The sequence below is a fragment of the Macrobrachium rosenbergii genome, chromosome 20 (assembly GCF_040412425.1).
Source record: "Macrobrachium rosenbergii isolate ZJJX-2024 chromosome 20, ASM4041242v1, whole genome shotgun sequence".
NCBI lineage: Eukaryota > Metazoa > Arthropoda > Malacostraca > Decapoda > Palaemonidae > Macrobrachium > Macrobrachium rosenbergii.
In genome coordinates, this window is record NC_089760.1 from 33,845,001 (window position 1) to 33,860,886 (window position 15,886).

The 15,886-nt window shown below is 38.0% G+C and overlaps 1 protein-coding gene across 2 annotated transcripts in view; it reads right to left on the reverse strand.

Moving 5' to 3' along the window:
• The window catches only part of LOC136849234 (GTP-binding protein RAD), a 450,918-nt gene extending 436,327 nt beyond the window's left edge, over positions 1-14,591 (reverse strand). The window contains exon 1 of one of the 2 annotated variants that reach the window (XM_067122464.1): positions 13,275-14,591. In XM_067122464.1, the coding sequence (XP_066978565.1) occupies positions 13,275-14,022 (748 nt within the window). In that variant the 5' untranslated portion in view covers positions 14,023-14,591. The remainder of the gene's footprint in view (positions 1-13,274) is intronic. The other variant, XM_067122463.1, reaches the window with a different exon arrangement.
• Between the last annotated feature and the right edge of the window lie 1,295 nt (positions 14,592-15,886).

A 15,886-nucleotide genomic window follows, 5' to 3' on the forward strand; every position in this document is an offset into this window, starting at 1 on the left:
ATCGCAATCGAGTTTTCTATACAGCGTACAATGTTGCATGAAACTCTCAGCCCGGTGGTGGCCTGTGTTGCTGGCACCTTTGCGCTGCCAGAAGTACGATTGTGGCTAACTTTAACCTTAAATAAAATGAAAACTACTGAGGCTAGAGGGCTGCAATTTGGTATGTTTAATGATTGGAAGGTGGATGATCAACATACCAATTTGCAGCCCTCTAGCCTCAGTAGTTTTTAAGATCTGAGGGCGGACGGGCAGACAAAGCCGGCACAATAGTATCCTTTTACAAAAAACTAAACTCACATATAGGGATAAGGTCGCGAGCACCAAACCTGACCCAATGGATGGGCTCACATCGTCGGGCATTTCTTGGCGGTCAAACGCACACACACACACACACACACAGAGAGAGAGAGAGAGAGAGAGAGAGAGAGAGAGAGAGAGAGAGAGAGAGAGAGAGTCTACAAGTTACATTTTACAAAACAGACATCTATTTGCAATAACCACATGGCCGCAAATAACTTCTCTCTTTCTTCATACTGTTCGGGTACACTAGTTACGACAAAGCCATAAATATGAAATGAGAATCAAATAAAGAAACCCCACCTGCTTCCGGTGGAGAAGATTCGAACTCACCCCTAACCGATAGTGCATTGAAATATTTTCTATTAATTTTCTATAGTTGGGATTAGTGAATTGTTTGATTTCATGTATGTAAATATATATATATATATATATATATATATATATATATATATATATATATATATATATATATATATATATATATATATATATATATATATATGAAATCAAACAACTCACTAGTCCCAAATATTATAGAATATTAAAAAAAAAATATTTCAACAATAGATGAGCATAAACATCCGTAATTCCTAAATACAAAGAAAACAGAAAAAAATGTAAACGTATTTACCTTAAACAAATTTTCCCAAAAGAATATTTATTTCACGTTTCATGGTTTACATTAACCGTTTTTTTTTTTTTTACGAACAAATGCATCAAAAACAAAATAAGGAAAAGATCTGGAACGATTCGAAGGCGCCCTTAGTCGTAAAATTCCCGAGATATCAGTCAAATCTATAATCGCCCGCCCATCCCCCGCCCCCGCCGAAATCTGGATGAGATGAGTCCCCTTGACCCCACAGGAAGTCGGATGATCTCGATGGCTTCATTAGACGAACATTTTGGGGAAATGAGGAACCATTTTGGCCCGGAGAAAAAGGGGGGGTTGGAGCGGATATCAGAGGTGGTAGTTCGTAAAGGGAACAGAACGGCAAGAAGATAAAGAGGAGACAAAGACAGAATAGAAGGACGATGATAAATAGAAAATAACTGGAGAACATTCACATTAAAATAATGCACAGCGTGAGCTACAAATATAACTGAAATAACTTAAAAATACAGACACTACAATAATGTATAAAATAAACTACTACTGCGACAGCAGATGCAGTACACATTAACTACCTCATTAAAAAAAACATATAACAGAAAGACAAAATGAAAGGGAAACGAAGAGAAACTTAAAACGAACGACATTATGTTAAAAGTAGCATTACTTCCCAGAAACCTCAAATGCCATTAACTTACGAAAGTGGTTCCACAGAACAAAGCGACGACAGTTATAAAAAAACAAATAAAGGGAGAAGCAACAATAAGGTATGTACGTATCTATAAATGTGTATATATATACATACATACATACACCCATACATATAATATATACATGTATATACATACACCCATATACATGATATATACATATTTAATTGCAAAATCCACTATAAGCAATCACTATATATAAAATCTACTATTATCCTTCATCATCTCCTAATCATCTCAGAGATCATGAAATAAAGTAAATTCGCAGATGATTAAAATTACTTTTGCGTAAACACACACTGGACTACAAACATTAGAACGAGTGTTTTAAAAACATTAAATTATGATTATAGTTAAAGATAAAAAAAATTATTAAATTATTTACGTATGCAGAGTGAAGAAATAATATAAACAGATAGAAAGAAATATAGACAGAGGGCAGATTAACAGACAAAGACAAATATGTAGGAAGGTATAAAGATACACAGGACGCTAAAAAAATAGGGGGCGGGGGGAGCAGATAAGTTTCATCTCTCCTACACCATCCGGCACAAAATCAAACTGGGAATAAAAAAAATTGAAAAAAAAAGAAAACGCAAAATAGCGGAAACAGAATAAACCTTAAAATACAAAGAGGAAACCAAACCGAGTGTAGCCATAAAAAGGGGAGGAAATATCTTCCCAGGAGAGGGAATGGGAAGAGGAAACGCCTAAAAAGACTTTTTTTTTTTTTTTCGAAAAACCAGGTTACAGGAAGGGAAGCTAAAGCCAACTTAGGAAGAGAGACGGAAAGCAACGTAACTATTTTTGGCTGCCTTTTCATAATTTACCACCATGCTCGATATTCACTGAGAGAGAGAGAGAGAGAGAGAGAGAGAGAGAGAGAGAGAGAGAGAGAGTCATACGGAATCTTAATGAACTGTACATTGCAAACAGATTGAAAGGGACAAATGACAAGAGGAAATTGTGAAGAACAAAACTGAGAGAGAGAGAGAGAGAGAGAGAGAGAGAGAGAGAGAGAGAGAGAGAGAGAGAGAATCTAAACGTACGACGTGTTGCAAACAGACTGAAAGTCAGAAATGACAAATATTCTGGCGAACAAAACTGTGTGCATGAGAGAGAGAGAGAGAGAGAGAGAGAGAGAGAGAGAGAGAGAGAGAGAGAGAGAGAGAGAGAAATATGCAATCTAAATGTAAAGTATAAAACCCTTAGCGCAAACGTATCTGTCTAATGTAAGTATTGTGCCATCAAATATGCAGCTTTATTTAAAATTTAAAAAAATGAAAACTATATAACTAAATAAAAATGAAGATTTTAATACTATATGAAATTCAATAAATACGCAGCAAAAATGAAAAGACAAAAATATAAATAGCCATCAGAGAGGAATTTGATACGATTTACACAAAGCATCGTTAGTTTCATTTCAGTTCCACGTACCACTGCAAAAACCACCAAGCTGTGTTTGTTATAAAATGCTATATTTACCGGTAGTGTGGGCGAGTGCATTTCATGTCAGTACGTATGTACATAAATTGCCAATTACGTTTTTTAAATCTATTTTATATATATATATATATATATATATATATATATATATATATATATATATATATATATATATATATTATATAATATATATATACTGTACGTATATACATATGTTTGTGTTCGTATGTATGCGTAATTCATACACGTATAAGAAGACCATTGCAATCTCCTTTCAGCAATTTACTAACTAGATCAAACCCCTAATTACATAAGCGGTAAACTTGTATAACATGATCCACTGCAAATGTCATTGCGGAGTATTTCCCCTCGTTTTCTTTCGAGGAGAAACTTTCAAAGCTGAAGGGTGCCTTTCAGACTCTCTCTCTCTCTCTCTCTCTCTCTCTCTCTCTCTCTCTTACTCCTCCCCCGCCGAGCCAAGTAATTTAATTGTGACACGTTTAAACATGAAGCAGCTGACGCGGAGCCAATCAGCGAGCGCCAGACATAAAGGTCGGCTGCTTCGGCAACCAATGCCGTGACGCAATGCAAGACAAGTAAATCGCCGAGCCAATTATGAGCGAGTGGGCGTCCGTGACGTCAGGACGGTGGCCTACTTTCTAGATCTTTCGCCATGTACACTGCGGGGGGCTTTTGTTTCCAAGTTTGAGATTAATAATAAAAATGAGTAACCGGAGATAAATGAGAGAGGACTTAAGAGCCAACTGCTGGGAGATACTGGATTAATGAAACATTAAATATCAAACTCCCCCGTTGCCACAAAGGCATTGTTGATCAATGAAGTTCCAATCGTTGAATATTTATTTCGTGTCTTATAATTTGCAGTTGATAAAAATAATAAGATTTCCTCATACATCATACATCAAATAATTCCAATGAGGAGAAATAACTTTGAAACAATATTAACCCTTACTCCCAGAATAAAAAGTCACCAAATTGAAACCAAAGGGGTTTCACAACACCAAAGTTGATTGCACTTGGCAGAGAGAGAGAGAGAGAGAGAGAGAGAGAGAGAGAGAGAGAGAGAGAGAGAGAGAGAGAGAGAGAGAGACATTTTATCGCAAAGTTGCATGTAGACGCCTTGTGCCAGAAGTTCGAATGCTTCTACCAAGAAGAAGACAAAAGGCAGTTACTTCATTCCCGTCTTATCAAAGAATGTTCTGCCACATAAAACCGCTATGTAGTGACGTCTGGCAACTGAAAGAAATTCGCGTCGTTCATTCTAGGAGGAGAAAAATTAAATTGACACTTGAGTGCTCTTTTGTATGTCTGAACAACGAAAGTTTAATTATATACATATACATATATATATATAGTATATATATACATATATATATATATATATATATATATATATATATATATATATATATATATATATATATATATATATATATATATATTATATATACATACATACATACGTATAATTATAGATGTAATATACATACAAGCATACATATGTATATTATATTACATATAAACATGTATGTATGTATGTATATATATATATATATATATATATATATATATATATATATATATATATATATATATATATAATATATATATATATATAATATATATATATATATATATACTGTATATATATATATATATATATATATTATCTGCATTCCTAACACTGTTGCCTTTATCTAGCCCAGACAGGAAAGAAACATGGAGAAAGGATAAAGGAAGGAAGGCGGGGCTTAACCACAAAGGAAGCAATGCACCTGACTCTTGAAGGATGAAACGTCACAAAAAGGAGGATAAACGGGAGAAAGAGAGAGATTTCCAAAGACTGGCAGCAGGGGAAAGAAAGTCACTGGGGCGCGGAAGCCGAGGATTACGATTTTTTTACTGAGATACCTAGAGAAGTCATAATTTCCATTTGATTTCTTGATAACGAATCGAAGCTTTTCTTCACTTCAAAACTCTAATTTCGTCTAGATAGTATTTGCATAAATTCTTCCCCGAACCAAATCCCATTCAATTCATTTGATCTTCTGAACATAATAAATTTTCTTACATTACCGAATTATCATGATTCCCTAATATTCTCATCTTGGCAATCCTTCCGAAATCTGGTTTTACCCCAAAAATTTTTCAGAATTCTCTTCGCAAATTATCATCAGTAAATCTAACTGGATCCCAAGAGACAGACATTAATTGGAGCATCCAACCACCAGAGATGACAGCAATGACGGGTAGGCCTACAATCTGATGCGTTAAGCCATAGCCACCGGTGGCCATGGTTAAACCCAGAAGAAATTGATCTTTTCCTGACGTCTTCAGTCGTTGAGTAGAAGCTCATGTTTACAGAAAATTACCTTAGGATGCAGACAAGTGGGAAAACTAAGCTCATGTTTACAGAAAATTACCTTAGGATGAAGACAAGTGGAAAAACTAAGCTCATGTTTTACAGGAAATTACCTTAGGATGAAGACAAGTGGGAAAACTAAGCTCACGTTTGCAGGAAATTGCCTTAGGGTGCAAACAAGTGGGAAAACTAACATCATATTTGCAGGAAATTACCTTAGGATGCAGACAAGTGGGAAAACTAAGCTCATGTTTACAGGAAATTAACTAAGGATGCAGACAAGTGGGGAAAACTAAGCTCATGTTTACAGGATATTACCTTAGGATGCAGACAAGTGGGGAAAACTAAGCTCATATTTACAGGATATTACCTTAGGATGCAGACAAATGGGAAAACTAAGCTCATGTTTACAGGAAATTACCTTAGGATGGAGACAAGTGGGGAAAACTAAGCTCATGTTTACAGGAAATTACCTTAGGATGCAGACAAGTGGAGAAAACTAAGCTCATGTATACAGGAAAATTACCTTGGGAAAACTAAGCTCATGTTTACCCGAAATTACTTAGGATGAAAACAAGTGGGAAAACTAAGCTCGTTTACCGAAAATTACCTTGGGATGAAGACAACTGGGAAAACCAAGAGATGGTAAACACCCTCCAATAAAGTCATCGTGTACTGGACATTCAAGATCCACATGACTTGGTTGTTTTAACGCAAAGGTACAGTGGTGTGTAAGGGTCTAGAGTAAACAGAGAGAGCGGAATGAGAGTGGAATGGGTCAAAGTAAGGCCTAAGAATCAGTGAGTTGAATGAATCACAAAAGATTTCTATTAGAAATAGTTTTAGCAAGTGCAGGTGCAAAATGTAGCCGTATTGCCATCTGTTTGAAAATAAAAACAATTCATAATCTGCATATTCTGTTATCCACTGCTAAGAATTCTGTTTACAGGTGAATAAATTACAATGTGTTTTTATGACACGGTTAATTTGGCAGAAAGGAAGAAAGACAACAGTTCACGGAAAATAATATAAGTACTGCAAAACAAACAAATAATAAAAGACTTCGAGTTTCTCCTTGAAGCCCTAGGTTTTACACTGATTTCAATAAAATTCAACGTCTATTCTGACAATGAAAAAGACGCATATTCGCACAACTAGGCGCTTCTGCTGACTCGTACAACACTCAGCTTCGTTTGCCAACGGATCTAAAAATGAGTGCTTATTTTAATAATATGTTAAAATTCCTGGTGCTTCTACTCATTTTCATAAAGTCTCCAAATTTCCTACATCAACTAAAGCAAAATTAGGGTGTTTATCAATTGTATAAAACTGAGGTCCTTCTTGTTGAGCTATATAAAAAAAATGTTTCTAATAAATGCAAAATTTTTGTAACCACTCATGTAAGAAATTTAGTCACTGCTGCTTTGGATTTGAGCATGAAATCTAACACTTTGCATACTAATAGTTACCATTATTACGCTCCTCTACTAATAGCTGTAAGATATGGGTGCCTCTATATCCTCTAATATATCGGAAGTTCATGCGCACTCCAAAGCTTTGAAGACAATTATTGTGCCCGTTCTAGTGGTATTCATTCACTTCAGGGGCCTGAAATTTAGGACTACGTACAAATGGAAACTCAATTCAGTTTCAGTGTTACCTCCCTAATTTTAGGTTACTATGGTAAAGGCCTCTAAACTGGAGAAAATCCAATATTTAAATTCCAAATTTCAAGCCCTTCTCGTAGTAAGGTCTTCAAACTAGGTCTCTATGTTCCAGAAACCTCAAGATGTAGAATAGCAGGCAAATGGTGCCCCTAATTTTAAGTCTATGGTCGTCATACTCAAGAAAAGATTAATGGTCAGCTTCTGATGACAAATTTTTTGAAACCTAGGTTCAAAATTACTGAGATCCTCAAATTTCCGATTCTTGACTGCTGAGATTTTAAGTTTTCGAGATTTTAAGTTTCTGAGATTTTAAGATTCTAAGATTTTAAGTTTCTGAGATTTTAAGTTTCTGAGATTTTAAATTTCTAAATTTTTGAGATTTTTAGATTCTAAGATTTTAAGTAGCTGAGATTTTAAGATCCTAAAATTTTAGGTTTCTGAGATTTTTTAGGTTTCTGAGTTGTTAAGTATCTAAGATTTTACTGTAAGTTTCTGAGATTTTAAGATTTTAAGATTTTAAGTTTCTGAGATTTTAAGTTTCTGAGACTTTAAGATTCTAAGAATTTAAGCCTCTAAGATTTTAAGTCTCTGAGATTTTAAGTTTCTGAGGTTTTAAGTTTCTGATTTATATGTCTACTTTACTGCCATCACAAAACTTTGTCTCTCCACTCCTGAAGTCCTTTCTGTGATTTCTGTAGTTAAGAGGTCAATAAAAAAAATCCCGATGCTTCATGAATTTGTTCATGGAAGGCTACTAATTTTCGTTCTTGCGTCACTAACTCTCTAAGTCAGTGGTTCCCACTGTGGGGAATAATTTGATTTTTAAGGGGGGGGGGCAATTCGAGAATGTTTAAACCAAGTTAATGGCTTAAAGGCTTCCTCCACATGAATGCAGTATAAGAATTATATATCACCACAGGGGGCATCAGGATTTTAGAGGTGACTAGATGGGGCATGGCCAAAAAAAGGTTGGGAACCACTGCTCTAAGTTATGTATGTAATGTGAAATCACTTAGCGTAATTTTCAATTGTTTTACAAAACTGGTCAGATTTTAGGATTGCGCCGCAAAGATCCTAAACGATGGCAACCAAATTTCTCTCTCTCTCTCTCCTATTTAAATTCTTAAATCTAAGCCACTTTACTACTGGGATATCTAAATTTTGTTCTCTGCATTTCACAGCTCCCTGATTCAAGATATTTGTGTTAACGATACCTACAAATTTATGTTTATGTACTACAAAGGTCACCTAATGAATGAATGTTCGTCTGTTACTTAGGTATGACAATTTATGGGCCTCTAATACTGAGGTCCATAAATTTAGGGCCCAGTGTTGCTTAAACTCATAAATTCAGGGCCCTCCTATTTATGTTCATATATTTAAGGTTCTCTGACGGTGAAGTTTTAATGTACAGGTTTCTGTATCACTGGGGTCCTTAAATTTAAGTAAATGCTACTCAAACCCTAAATTTGGGGAATCTGTATTACTAAGGTTCATAAAAGACGTCACTCATGACCAGGCAACTATAAAAAAAAAAGGTAAGTATACCTTAGTTTAACCAGACCACTGAGCTGATTAACAGCTTTCCTAGGGCTGCCCCGAAGGATTAGATTTATTTTACGTGGCTAGGAACCAACTGGTTACCTAGCAACGGAACCTACAGCTTATTGTGGAATCCGAACCACATTATGACGAGAAATGAATCTCTATCACCAGAAATAAATTTCTCTAATTCTTCATTGGCCGGTCGGAGAGTCGAACCCTGGGCCAACAGCGTGCTAGCCGAGAGCTCTAACCACCCCTGCAATGTAGAACTTTCCAGGCAACTATAGAGTTGAGTGAGCTGTACTAAATTGAACACAGAATTTAGACCAAAGGCCAAGCACGGGGACCTATGAGGTCATTCAGTAAAAGGTTTGAAAGGTGTAACAGGTGGAAAACGTCGCAGTTGCACTATGAATCAATTTTTAGGAGAGGGTTGAGAGTAAGATGGAAGAGAATATGACAGGAAGTATAGTAAAAGGAACGAAAGGGGTTGCAGCTAGGAGCCGAAGGCACGCTGCAAAGAACCTTAAGTAATGCCTACAGTGCACCGCATGAGGTGCACTGACGGCCCTACCCCCCTACGGAGTGAGCTGTACTAAGAGGCAGAATGATATCGGTTCTGATAGCAAGATAACAAATGTTTAAAGCTTTGACGGAATACGAAGCTTTTACAACCAAAATATCTTATCTAGTGATTCATGGCGCATAAAAATTAGGAAAAAATAGCTGGAGGATCTTTCCTCTGCTGTCTCAAAGAAATATAATAAAAAAAAAATCAAGCTAGTATGACCAAGAACTGATTACTAAGCTAAGACTATACACTAACCATGTGAAGCATGCGAATCAAGCATATTTTTCCACGCCATTCAGTAAGCTATGTCGTTTGCTAATTACCATAGATTCCCGAGCAGGTCTAATACAAAATTCCTCTATTACAAAAACTTCACTGGCTATCACGTTAGGTCTAGTTCAGAACAAAAAACCAATTCAATACATGCTTCGCGCAAGGCATCCAGTTTAAATATTTGTTTATTACACCACATGCAAATGTAAAAAGAACACACACTAACTTTACATATATATATACTGTATATATATATACATACATATATATATTATTATATACAATATATATATATATATATATATATATATATATATATATATACATACATATATTATATACAGTATATATATATATATATATATATATATATATATATATATATATATGTATATATACTCATATATGTGTATATGAGTATATTGGTGTGTACATTTATGCGTGCATGTTGTAATACACGAGCATCAAAACGAGCATGAATAAAGAAATATATATATATATATATATATATATATATATATATATATATATATATATATATATATATATATATATATGTATGTATGTATATATGTGTGTGTGTGCATTTCTGATGATGGCATGAATGACTCGACCAGTGAATGATAAGCAAGGTCGACGGAGAGAGTCAGAGTAAGGTCATGGAGGTAGCCCGCACATCCCAAAAGACCTGCTGAGAACTAAAATGCTTGGAGTAATGTCTACCAGAAAAATGGTATTATGAAAAATATATATAATTTCAAAAAATTACTATCCCTAATTTTTAATGAGAAATATCACGGCGCACAATCATTGCAACAGTCGTCATAAAGAATGCACAACAGTTGTTCTAATCACGAAACTTCCGTGACAGCAGCCCGTTTTCATTTGACGTTAGTCTTAGCCTAATCTCAAAGGAGAGAGATAATTTCACTTCCACAGCGGCCAGTGGGGAAAATATATGAGCATTAATTTTATCTCCTATATAAATACCTTTGCTCTGTATGAAAACGTTTCCATTCTTTCTCTGAGTAATGACAGCTTCTCTTTAGTGGTATCTACTAAAAACAAGTAAAAAATGCGCCGAAGTGTCTTCGGCGCAATCGAGTTTTCTGTACAGCGTATAGCAATCCTGTATGAAACTCTCAGCCACGGCCCATGAAACTCTCAGTCACGGCCCATGAAACTTTCAGCAACGGTCCGGTCCGGTGGTGGCCTGTGTTGTTGGCACCTATAGCGGTGCCAGACGCACGATCGTGGCTAACCTTAGCCATAAATAAAATAAAAAAAACTACTGAGGCTAGAGGGCTGCAATCTGGTATGTTTGATGATTGGAGGGTGGATGATCAACATACCAATTTGCAGCCCTCTAGCCTCAGTAGTTTTTAAGACCTCAGATCGGACAGAAAAAGTGCGGACGGACAGACAAATAGGCATTTCAATAATTTTCTTTTACAGAAAGCTAAAACTGAGTAACTCGATTTTCACACATTTTCCTGCAAGAGGCGTGAGGTTGCAAGCATCGCCACCCTGCCTTTACCAACCTCCTCTCAGTCTGAGGAAGGCTGAGGTTGACAAATCCTTCCTTCACGACATAGCCAGCAAAACCATTATTATTACCATTACAAACTTTGATAGTGGTAGTACCGTTATTCTATTTAATAGTAGAAGTAGCAGTAATAGCAATTTCATATCATTGTCGATTCATTAGGTCATCAGAAACCTATAAAAACTAAGAAGTGAAGAAACTTAATTAATAACCTTTAATAGACGCAAACTCATGACGCAAATAATAAAAAAAATATATATATATATATATATATATATATATATATATATATATATATATATATATATATATATATATATATATATATATTATATTATATATTATATATTATATATATTATATGTGTTAAATATGTGTTTATTTAATTTGTGTCAATATATACATATATATACATATATATATGTATATATATATGTGTGTGTATGTGTGGTGTGTATACATACATACACACACACACACATATATACACACACACACATATATATATATATATATATATATATATATATATATATATATATATATATATATATATATATTTTGCTGACAGTGAATGTGAGCAAGGGCAAGCTTATGAAAATAAACGAATGCCAGAAAGATGAAGCATATAATATTAATATGGATGGTGGACGTATAGAAGCACTTCATTCGCACAGGTAGTATCTGGAGCAAATAAAACGGATAGGGGTACGACAAGAAGAGAGGCAAGTCACAGAATAGATGATGCGAGGTGTTTGTGGAAGACTGGGAAGAGACTTGGTGTGTTTATGAAAGTCAAGGTGAGAATATGTTATGCGGAAATTGTTGAGTTGACTCTGCTTCGTGGAAATAAAAACTGGAAATAAAAGCAAATGCTTGTTGAAATTAAAGAGATGAACTATTTGCCTAAAAGAAAATAATAAAATAAGAAAATTCAATGATGGCGGTACACAGAATTGGTGAAAACATTTGTGTGAGTGAAAGGATGGAACACGATATTTTGAGATGGCGCGGTCATGTGGAAAGAACAGACAACAATAAGTTGCTGAACAGTGTATAATTCTGAGCTGTTATGTGTGGGAAGTATTAGGAGGGTCTGACACGCTGCTGATGAGCCTTTTGTGTAGATATATATATATATATATATATATATATATATATATATATATATATATATATATATATATATATATATATATATATATATATATATATATATATATATATATATATATATATATATATATATATATATATATATATATATATATATATATATATATATATCGTGAGAGAGGAGATTAAAGCGCTATTACTGAATAATAATATCTTCATAACTTTCATCTTTTAAGCAGGATCTACTGCAAATGAGAGGAGCAGAGCCTGAAAGTTATAATAACTCTTGAAGTTTAGCTTCAATCATGGCTAAAGTGAAAGATATATCTGTTGCAATACTTTAGTTTCCTATTTTCAAAGTCAATAGCCGTTCATTATACTGTAAAGTATAATATCCTTTTCCTTCTACTCTTTTTCATACTCTTCTTTTACAGGAACTTACTTGGCATTTTACGGTAGAGCTGGCAAATACCTAATTAGATCTTCCTTTCCAGTGAGATATTACAAATTAACTCCCCCCAACCTCCCACCCTCCAACCACAAAAAAAGAAAAAGAAAATAGTCACGCGCAAAACCTACTTACAATCCCCACAATATTCCTGTCAAAATCCTTCTCTCAAAAACCATTAAAATGCAAATATTTGAAGTGGGGTGTTACAAGTTTTCCCATCCCTTCTGCAAAGACGATTTTCAAGTTTGGTAAATATGTTCGGCGTAAATTTTTGCTGATGACGAAACCTAATTTTGAGGATGTTAGGAACCGGTGAAGAAAACTGCGCTGGGAATGTTGGGTCAGCGTTTTGATAATGAAACTGCTGAGAGAGAGAGAGAGAGAGAGAGAGAGAGAGAGAGAGAGAGAGAGAGAGAGAGAGAGAGAGAGAGAGAGAGAGAGAGAGTTATATTTATACGTTTAATATTTGTCATGGTTTTATCATCACAGCTGCTTTTCAAGTTGTTCCTGTTTATTATTATTATTATTATTATTATTATTATTATTATTATTATTATTATTATTATTATTCAGTTTTGCATAATTACCATTAATCTCATAAACAAAGAGGTATGACTATAAAGACTGTCCTGGAGCACAGGTGTCCTCCCTACCTTTAGTAGTAGTGGCGAAACTCCTGAGAAGATAAGAATCGTCGAGGCCCTCGTTCGATCCGGAAGGCTTGACATCGAGGTAGCTGGTTCCTCCTCCTCCCCCACCTCCTCCTCCTCCACCCCGTCGGGATCCACCGCTAGCATTCGCACTGGGGCGCTTCGTCGAGCGGCTCTTCTGCGACGGACGCACCACCCTCGTGGGCGTCGGGGAGTGGTTTGGTGAAGAACCATTCTGAGGACGGGGCCGACGGGCGGATGCCGTCCTCCGCAGGACAGGCGATCCCTCGGCATCCTCGCCGCTGGCTCCACCGTCGGGAGCCAGGGTGACCAGCCTCCCGCAGGATGGGACCTTGCGAAGGAAAGGGTTGTAGGAGGCATCCTCCAGCTGCTGCTGCTCAGCGGCGCATCGGGCGAAGGCGGCGTTGGCTACCTCGTCGAGCTGGATGGCCAAATCGGAGCCCCTGGGGGACTCGCGCCGCCGTACGCGCGGAGGCCGCGACCCCTGCACCTTGCAGGACTGCGACCGCCTGGCGGAGCTGGTGGACTTCAGCCTCGCCCTTGGACTCGACGACGCCTGCTGCTGCGCCTGCAGGAACGCCGCGGCGTGCGCTCGGGCGTCCATATCGATATCGGAGGATGAGTGCGCGGAGTGGAGGGCGGACAGCGGCTGGGACGGAGCGCAAAATGATGCACTCCGACCTTTTTCCGCCGCCCGCCTCACCAACTCCGCCTCTGCCACGGTCATCATGTAAACACCGGCGCCCAACCACACGCCCTCGATGTGTTTACAAGACGGAGGCGTCCCTCACTCCTCCCTCTCTCTCTCTCTCTTTCTCCTTCTATCTCTTCCTCACTCTCGACGCCGCCTACCAGTGACTTCTTTGACGTGGCTGTGGCCAGCACGTGGGCCTTCTTCGTCCTCAACTTCTTCCCCCTTCGGAGTATCCGGGTCCTTCCTTCGAGGGGAAGACGACCTTCGGAAGAGGCAACCTCTCTCTCTGTCTTGAAAGAACACCTTCCGAAAATCTCTTTCGACTGAAACCTGCATCCAAAAAGCCTTCGGCCCGAAAGAGGCGTCGTCTCCTCTCGATTTCCTTTCGTGTAAGACACTTAAAAACAACCACCAAAACTTGCAAAAAAAAAAAAAAAAACCTTCTCGAGGTTCACTCGAACTCTGCCTTCCGGGGCTTTCCTTTTCCCCCCGTTTCACTCTCCAAGACACGTGTTGGCACTCCCAGCACCACCACCAACGTGCGGCCCTTACTGGACGACCGCACTAGTGACACTGCTCTCTCTCGGTCTCTTTCTCCCACACTCAGGGCTGCTGCCGCTTTCCACACCCCCCCCCCTTCCCCAGAACCCTCCTTTGCAGCCGTGGCACCCCCACCAGCAAAGAAGAGAGGGGGTAGAGGTGGGGGGAAATACCCCCGTTCGTCATGCAGCTGTGGTGTGGTGGAGATACTGGAGGAGGGTTATCTATTTCCTTTCTATCATCCCACTCCCCCCTCCCCCTCCCTTCCTCCTTTGCCCTACCCTCCATGATATCTCTCTGTCATAGTCTCTCCATCTACCTCTTCCTTCTTCTTTTTTATCTCTGTCTCTCTCTCTCTCTCTCCCCCTCATTTTTTGCCATAGCCATCACAACAATGATCCCTGAAACATAGTGCATTCCTCGTAGAACTGCCCCTTTACTCAGCCCCATTGACTTATTAATACCTGGCGCCCCTCTGGTATCTCTCTCTCTCTCTCTCTCTCTCTCTCTCTCTTGTTCCCTTTTAGTCTATACGATCGTAAAATGGTCTCTCAGCTGTATAGTGGCTCCCAATCCACTTAACCCAAATGCATTCTTAGCCCTAACGTAACCGAAAACGGAAAAATGAGCTCGGGTCTCATTGTGACCTTAAGCCGCTCGAGCCAGACGAATTAAAATGCGCTGCAAAATTTACCAAACGACTTTTATTTATCTCATCCATCCCTTTTTTTCTTCTTCTTCTTCTTCGGACTTGGCTCTGGTGCGTGGACAGCGGTGGGAGGTGGGGGGGAGGGGTGTTGGTAGGGAGGGGGGGAGAGGATTTAGGGAGGTTGTTGACACCCTTCGTACCACCACATGCAAAAACTACTACTTACGGTTTCTGGCTCTCTTTTTAACTCCCTCCCCCCTCCCTCTCCCCCTCCCCCGCCTTCGGCGTATAAATGACTCAGTAGCTATGCAGCGTATTGGAAGATGCGCGTCGGCGCCTCCGTCAGTAGTGTTATGCCTATTGATCATCGCTCTTCGCGGAAAAGAGCGAATTTAACTTCATTGCACATTCGGGTACACAGCATGCCGTACGCATTACGCTGCTCTCGTTAGGGAAACCGTATTTTTTTCATTACGTCACGTAAACCGTGTTTCATGGATTCCGGTGTCAGGTTACTAAATCCAGAACACAGTGTGTTTTACCAAGGTTTTTAAAGGCACCGAAGCTGTCAAGGTTAACTAAAGAAAGTCCGGCCATGCATGAAGGGATAGCAGACTCGTGTTTTGAAATTTTGCTGGTAAATGATTCAGGGAATACTGAAGAGGATAGAGAATTCAAATTTTGGAGCTTTACTGAACCCCTTAAATGGGA